The sequence below is a fragment of the Etheostoma cragini genome, chromosome 6 (assembly GCF_013103735.1).
Source record: "Etheostoma cragini isolate CJK2018 chromosome 6, CSU_Ecrag_1.0, whole genome shotgun sequence".
NCBI classification, from domain to species: domain Eukaryota; kingdom Metazoa; phylum Chordata; class Actinopteri; order Perciformes; family Percidae; genus Etheostoma; species Etheostoma cragini.
This window is the reverse complement of record NC_048412.1, coordinates 24266973-24274357: the sequence shown is the minus strand read 5'-3', so window position 1 is coordinate 24274357 and position 7385 is coordinate 24266973. Positions and strand designations below refer to the sequence as shown.

Genomic DNA, 7385 nt, shown 5'->3' with positions numbered 1-7385 from the left:
CCTCGAATCCTGGGACCGCAGATGTAGCAGAGGTTTTTTTGCAGTATATGAAGGAGGACAGAAACTCTTCAGTTCCAAGATACTCACCTCTAAATGTGCGTCCTAGTCTGGGAGAGTCCCTGTGCCGTCAGCAGAATAGATGGCAGCCTTACTGACAGCGCTCATTCAAAAGCATTAAACAACAGTGGCGTGTCAACCCTATACATACATATATACGATTTTTTTACATTATGCGTTATCAGAAGACCAGAGGCCATTGTTTGCAAGACTACAATGCAAATGGTTATTTAGGAACAGTACAAAAGTTCAATTTCAGAGGTCTCTGTGGTGATCAGGGCCAGGGCCTCCATAAAGTCTGGCTGACCGGACTGCTCTGGGACTGGCTTTGGGACTGGCTCTGGGACTGGAGCTTGGACTGGCTTTGCTTGCTTACTTGTCTTATCTCAAGCTGATTAAGTCTCTGACTCTGTTGGGGAATTCGGGGGACCCCCTGCTGTACCGGAAGTTGATACGGATGAGCAACACTGAAGGCTGGATTGTGCCGTCCGCGCTTGGACTTTTGGCTCAGCATGTGAAGAATGGACTTTGTGTGTGGCAGAGAGCTGGAGGAGGAATGAGCTTCCGTTCTGTTTTGAACAGCTGCAGAGTTGGAGTCTGAATGGGAAAATCGAGTGGCAAGAGATGCATCCAGTGCTGCACCAAGCCCCAGGCCATTCCCCTCAGGTCCCAGGAACTGTTCAGCTGTCTGCAGGCAGGTGGAGAAGCCGTCTTGGAAGGAGTGTTTCTGGCCTCCGCCAGCTCTCGTCTTGTCTCCTTTGGCAGTGTTCTGCAGAAAGAGGACTGTTCGCTCGAGTATCTCAGCTTTCTCCACTCTGTGCTGAGTCCCACCCTGCATGAAAACATCAATATGAGTTGATGGAGTCTGCTGGCAGTAAGAGGCCTGAATGGCTCATAATGGTGCAATCATTTCTATACATACAAAAATCGATATTTAGTTGCATGCAACTGTTTAAATGTCAATTAAGTTCTTTGATGTCCTGGTATGACTCATCACAGTAGGACAATTACATTTTCCTTTTTTACAATATTTAGGGATTGAGATGAGAGAGTATGGCATGTTTTAGAGCTCTAAAATTCATTAAAAAATCATTTTTTGTGAAACTGAAAGAAAGACAGAACCCACGTTAACCTTTTCACAATATCTAAAGGTGAACTCAAGGTTTTGTTTTTTTACCGGTTGTGGTGGCTCCTGAAGCAACAAGATCCTCAGACACTCCAGACTGTGGTTCATCCTCTCCCTGCGACGTTTCTCCACCTGAGATTTTATGAACTAGAAGACAAACAAAAAACACGGGGATGACCCAAATGTACAGTAGTGGCCGATTTAATTTAACTTCACAACAACACAAATCTAGTTCTTCTTCTGTAGTTTCAATCAACGTATTAAATGTGTGGAGTCATTAACATAGCAGTTGTTATGCAAAAGGTATATAAACACAATGTATATCATGCATTGACATTTCTTTTTTACCTTTCTTTCATTTGTTGCATCTTTCGTTTCCTGTAACATTTCCATTGTATCTAGTGGTCTAGTGGGTCTGTCTTTCTCCAGCCACTGAGCAGACAATGTGTCTTTTGACCCAGGCTGCTTCTTTTACCTTCTCCTTGCCACTTACCCAGACTCCTCCTACCACCCGACCCAATTTTACAGTTGCATCCACCTCCCCCAGCCCCCGGCAACCACCTTATCCCTCCCCTCAGATCCTTGATCCCACCATTTAATTAATTGATTATTAATTTTAATTCCCAGTACTTTCAATCTGATTAAACTGACTTGTTTTACAAGTTACTGATCTGAGGCTTCGATCTCACCATCACGCAAGTCAGCTGCCACAAAAACAAGACACAAGGGTATGACATCTATATTGCGTGCAAAGCTGTCTGTAGATAGCCATGGGTAAAATTACAGGAAAATACAGAATTTAAGATTTTACACTAAATATAGAACATTTAAGTTAACATTGGTTTTGGCATGTAAGCAGTGGTGCTTCAAGTAGATAACTAAACTCACCTAAATGTTCCCCAATATGCCAGTGATTTACATGAGAATTTCAGGATGGCATTTTTCAATGCAAACAATGGTACACAAAGGTCAAAAATGACAAATATGCAAATCTTAACACACACAAAAAGGCAAATTTAAATAGATTAATATCCATAGTAATTTGAGTTCTCCCCGGTTATTTCCTGCAACAACACTTTTTTGTTGTAATGCTTGTAGGTTTGTTTGTTTGTTTAGGATCCTCATTAGTTCCTGCATTGCAGAGCTATTCTTCCAGAGGTCCTAAAAACGCTCTTTATAATGGGACAGTGCAATAATAAATAGGCTACATCATAAACAATACAGAATAGGAAATGTTATTCCCTATTATATACATATTAGATTTCAATATGATTTGCAATTTTCTTAGGATATGACATATGAGTATCCTATTACGTTATAGGGTTGGACAATGAATGTGCCTGTGCAAAGGCAACGTACATCTTATAAACATTGCGACCAGGGCCACAGCAGCCATGTCAAAACTTTGTTCACGTGTTTGTTACATGGTTTGTCAAGTCATACCAATAATAATAATCATAATAATAATAATATTAATTTATACTTTATTAATCCTGCAAGGGGAACAATGGGAACAAAGTTTTCACTCTGTTGTCATTACACACAGGCCTGAACTACACACACAAAACCATGCACATCGTGATATAGCTGTGATGGCTGTAAAGCCTGTTGCCTAGTGACACACAATCCACACCATATTTATAGTAATAAAATAGTCTTTGTTAATATATTACCATAACAATGTAGTACTGTTTTAAAATAAATGATAACTAAAATCTAATTGTAGTTTTGGCACGGTTTTTTCTGTATTTTCCAAGTAAACATAAAGTTGTTCCCCCTTATACTTTAACATCTTGTCTTCTTTCCGAGTACTTTCTTCCCTATAGCTGTCCCTTAAAGTTACCCAGTAAGTATTTTCCTTCAAATAGCTCAGTACCTATACATGCAGTAAATGGAGAGATGTCAGAGTGTGTGTTGGCGTTGGCATTCCACCCAGAGCATGAATGAGTCCACGGTCCAGACAGCACTAGGAAACACAGCAACCTGTATGCAGTAACATCTGGACCATTTGTGTTCCATTTAAGGTGCGAGTTACTGCATGAGTTGGCACTTCTACTATCCATCTGTTCTGCTTGTTTATTAATGAACCAAAACCTGGAAATCTTTTGTCCATAATGATATTTCTGGTGCCAAATGGAGAAATTATGGCCTACATCTTATTTCGTGAAAATAATTTAATTGACGTGACTCACCAACATGACTTCATGTTTATTGCGCCTCTCTTTCTTTCTCCTTATTCCTTACTATGAACTGCGCGCTCACTTACGGCGAGTGCAGACCCGGTGTTGCCATTCACACTTGACGCCTTCGCATTTGTTAGTCAGTCCGTAGGGTGAAGGTGTAACAATGGTTTACATTTTGGCTTCACACCTCCATGTTACAATGGACCACGCGTGCCATTTGGCCAGCTGTCTCGTGCTGGCGCGCCATTTAGCACCACGGACATTTGCTCATGGAACAACCTCTGATGCTAACCAGGCGACCGTGGGAAAGATAAAAGACTGTGGCGACGCACACGTGGCAGCATTTTGAACAAGTGGTTTTAACCCAAGGGCCCTTAGGGGTCCTTAGCAGATGTGGATTCATTTACAGCCTTGATTGCATTATAGATGGGATACATGGATGCTTCAGTATTTACCTCCACAAACCACAGAACCCATCTCATCTTAATTGTTAGAGAAAGTACTCCATCCACGTTTCCATCCAGAATGCACAACAACCTTTATCTTTCTATAAAGTTTGACTTGTATACAACTGATGTGTATTATAACTTTGTGAATATGTAATATGTTGTTTATTATAAACATTGTTTATTATATATTTTGATAAATTATCTTTAGGGTGCCTTCAACCTGAGCAAGAGTTTGCCTTTAAGCTTTCTTTGGCTCATTTACAGTTCTTTTTTTAATGTTGACCACTGCCCTTGATAAATAAACTAATACAACAAAAAGTAAATAGCCTAATGAAGAAATATGCACCATATAAGCACAAGGAAAACATGTTATGGGGCACGGGGCAGAAAGGTTAGGTAATAAAGCAGAGCATACCTTCAAAGCAAACTTCTGTGTTTCAAATTCCCAACATTTCTCAGTCACTAATGCATTAGACAATATAACACCTTGTGTAGTGTTTTCTTTTATGTACCTCTTCCATATAAAAAGGTACTTGCAGGGAAAACTGTTCACAACAAGATCTGTGGCTTATTCAGCGAGCATCAGAAATCAAATTCTACTCACCTCCACTGTATTGGGATAAACAAAAAGTGACTATGTAAAAAAAACTATTTGCATGACTTGATACAGTTGGGAGGGAACATTTGAATACTTCTGTAATGTGAGTGAACCAACCCGTTAATAATGCCCTCTATATATAGTCCACTTGACTCATACATAAATCTGTTGTGAATACAGAGAGGCTTTATTGTAAAAGAGGTAGAGAGAATACAGGTGTTTCACTGTACAGAAAAAAGACAGCACTGTTGATACTCATTCAAACCATTGATATGGACTCACACACGCCTCATTCATTTTACAGGTCAGCCCAGCCCGGTAGAAAACAAAGAAACAAAACAGAGAAACAAACGCACAAAATCTTTGGATATTTCTCTATTGTCCTCTCATTCACTAAATGCATCCTCTTTCTGAGCTGTTAAAATAGTTGTAGCACTAACAATAAAACAGCAATAATATTAATAATGATATAGTGTGCTAAAAACAATGATAATGCTGTCCCCACCCTCCCATTCCCAAACACAAACCTCAGTAACGTTTCAAAAATAGTGGAAAACAAACCCTACAACCATAATAAAACCACACATGCATGCATGCACACACAACACACACACACACACACTTTCACTCTACCATCCGTACACTCAGCTAATCAAACATAATAATGACCTGCGCTGAGCAGTAAGAAAAAAAAAAAAATACAATGTACATTTAAAATAATCCAACCCAACAAACAACATACAAAAACAACTGCAGCCACGTGGGAAGTGTGATATCATTCTGTCTGTCTTTTCCGTCATCAATCTTTCCGTCGCTGTCGTTCTGTGCCAGTGGGCAGGGCCATCAGTCAGAGTTTTCTGAGTCGCTGTGGGGCGAGGCGCCGGACGGGGGCGAGTTTCGACCATGCCAGTTCCCGTTGGCCTGAGAAACCGAGAGAAAAGTAGAGAAGCAATGTGTCAGAGGACAACCTGGCACTTATGTCAACGTTGTACTTTTGTCTTTGTTTCATTTATCAGCACATCCTGTTTTTAGCACCTCAACCAACCAAAGGTTCATACTTAACATTACTGACTGTATTCTTCTACACAACCTCAAGATGGTTAGGATTGATTTCATTTCATATTTTCTGAGGAGCTACTGTCACGGTTCATGTGTGAAAATAAATTACAAAAGGCGTGAATCTCATTTGAGTTAGATAAATTCATCACAATAAAAACAAGGCTGTGTAAGTCATTCATAACGTTGATATTTGCATTTTAAATCCGACATTCATGCCTATTAATTCTGCTTTAACCTGGTATTTCTGCACAGTTGCAAATAAAAACATTAGGCTACACTAATCAATGCTGTTTATAAAGTTGTACTGAAAGCATAAAGGCTGTTTTTGCTTCTGCGTCAACTCCCCGCCGCGGCTATGCCGACGCTCCTACGCCGTCGTAAAGAGTTTTTACACACTTTTTGAGTTTATTTGCAAAGCTTATGTCAGTGAACTAGCATGTTGCTACTCCCCACAGTAGGCTGCTTAAAACACAGACTATCAACACACAGGACGAGTGGACCATTCACAGTCCTTGCTGTCTGTGTCACCTTGACGCAAAGTCATAAATAAAACGTGTTAATAATTCATTGTTGGTTTTGATATTCATGGGGCAGGTTGACAGAAAGAAACAGATACTATGTCACCAGCCTCATCATTTAAATGGGTGTGTAACTACGAGTGTTATAAAGTACCTGCACTCCCATTTGGTAAGCAGACTGCTCGCCGTTCACAGGAGGAACCCCGAGGAACAGGTCAGCTGACCCGGCCAGAGAGAAGGACCCAGATCCTTAAGAAAAAGAAAAAAAGATAGCAACTTCAGTAACAAGTTCAGTGATGTGTAGCAGTCTGGGGTGCAATACTATGAATATGCTATTAATGGTATAACAGAATTATATATTGTGTATTAAATATGAAGTAAGGATGTCCTACAACGTGCAAAAACTTGAGATAAAATGCTCTCTACTATGTCAAGCCTCAATCTGTGAGCTGTGCAGAGTATCTTAATGCCCTTCTTTCACATTTTGATTCATATACACACACACACACACACACATATATATTTATTCATACATATACACATAAGCTCCTTCAACCAATCCAAGTCAGCAGCAGACAGGACAAGTTTTTTGCAGGAGAGTTACTCAAAAAACAATGCTGTAAAAAAAGAAGATAGAATCTAAAGCAGATAATTGCGCAGCACACCAGTTCCGAAACGGACACCAAAACTGGCATTACTGTTATGACTGCAAAATGTCTGTTGAATATGACAGCGCCAAACATTTTGAATTTCCTGAGCTTCAGGTTATACATTGTGTTCAGGTTACCCATATGATTGACAAGTTCAGAGACAAAGAAGGGCGGAATTGCCTCAAGGCAAGTTGGAATACTGTAGCGTGTACTGTTTGCGTGTCTTTTGGTACCTGTGGAGTTGGGAGTGTGTGGGGAGTCGTTGTCCTGTGTGCCCCCCAAGGCTGTCTTCATGGCATAAAGGTTGGCCTCCTCTTGGAACTTGCCAATGTTTTTCTTGTAGCGGATCCTCTTGTTGCCAAACCAGTTAGAGACCTGGTAGTAAAAAGTTGAGTGTTAAATTGTTCAACCCAGAACAGTAGATTCAAACATAAATGCTTAAGCAAAAGTTAAAACTGTATGTCTTTAAGCTTGAATAAAAAAGCTATACCTCAAATAGACAAAGCTTATTAGAACATCAAAACACTCAACCTTTCCATTGCTGCTTGTTCCTAAAAGTACAGTCCGTTGTTTACCTGAGAGACGGTGATTCCACACTGTTTGGCAAGTTCCTCTTTGGCTTCTTCACTGGGGTAAGGGTTGGACAGGTGGGAGTAGAAATACTCATTCAGGCCCTCTGTGGCTTGTTTGCTGAAGTTGCGCCTTTTGCGCCTGATGAGACACGAACAAGTGATAAATATTCGGG

General features: G+C 40.3%; 2 protein-coding genes across 2 annotated transcripts in view; both read right to left on the bottom strand.

The window, feature by feature from the left end:
- Nucleotides 1-305: 305 nt before the first annotated feature.
- Nucleotides 306-1576, bottom strand: her7 (hairy and enhancer of split related-7). The gene is made up of 4 exons (XM_034873323.1): nt 1532-1576; nt 1235-1330; nt 513-889; nt 306-464 (listed from the first exon to the last, which is right to left on the bottom strand). The coding sequence occupies exons 1-4, from the start codon at nt 1574-1576 to the stop codon at nt 332-334; spliced, it is 651 nt and encodes a 216-aa protein (XP_034729214.1). The 3' UTR covers nt 306-331.
- Nucleotides 1577-4579: 3003 nt separating this feature from the next.
- The window catches only part of pbx2 (pre-B-cell leukemia homeobox 2), a 7373-nt gene continuing 4567 nt past the window's right edge, over nt 4580-7385 (bottom strand). The window contains exons 5-8 of the mRNA XM_034873315.1: nt 7216-7351; nt 6874-7015; nt 6145-6239; nt 4580-5334 (exon numbers count right to left, since the gene is read on the bottom strand). Of these exons, the coding sequence (XP_034729206.1) occupies nt 5257-5334; nt 6145-6239; nt 6874-7015; nt 7216-7351 (451 nt within the window). The 3' untranslated portion in view covers nt 4580-5256. The remainder of the gene's footprint in view (nt 5335-6144; nt 6240-6873; nt 7016-7215; nt 7352-7385) is intronic.

What these genes read in the sequence shown, in the direction of transcription:
- her7 (XM_034873323.1), bottom strand. Translation starts at nt 1,576, where the DNA reads ATGGAAATGTTACAGGAAACGAAAGATGCAACAAATGAAAGAAAG. An exon ending in TTCAGGAGCCACCACAACCG is followed by an intron (nt 890 to 1,234) that starts GTAAAAAAACAA and finishes GTTTTCATGCAG; the next exon opens with GGTGGGACTCAGCACAGAGT. An exon ending in GCCTTCAGTGTTGCTCATCC is followed by an intron (nt 465 to 512) that starts GTATCAACTTCC and finishes TCCCCAACAGAG; the next exon opens with TCAGAGACTTAATCAGCTTG.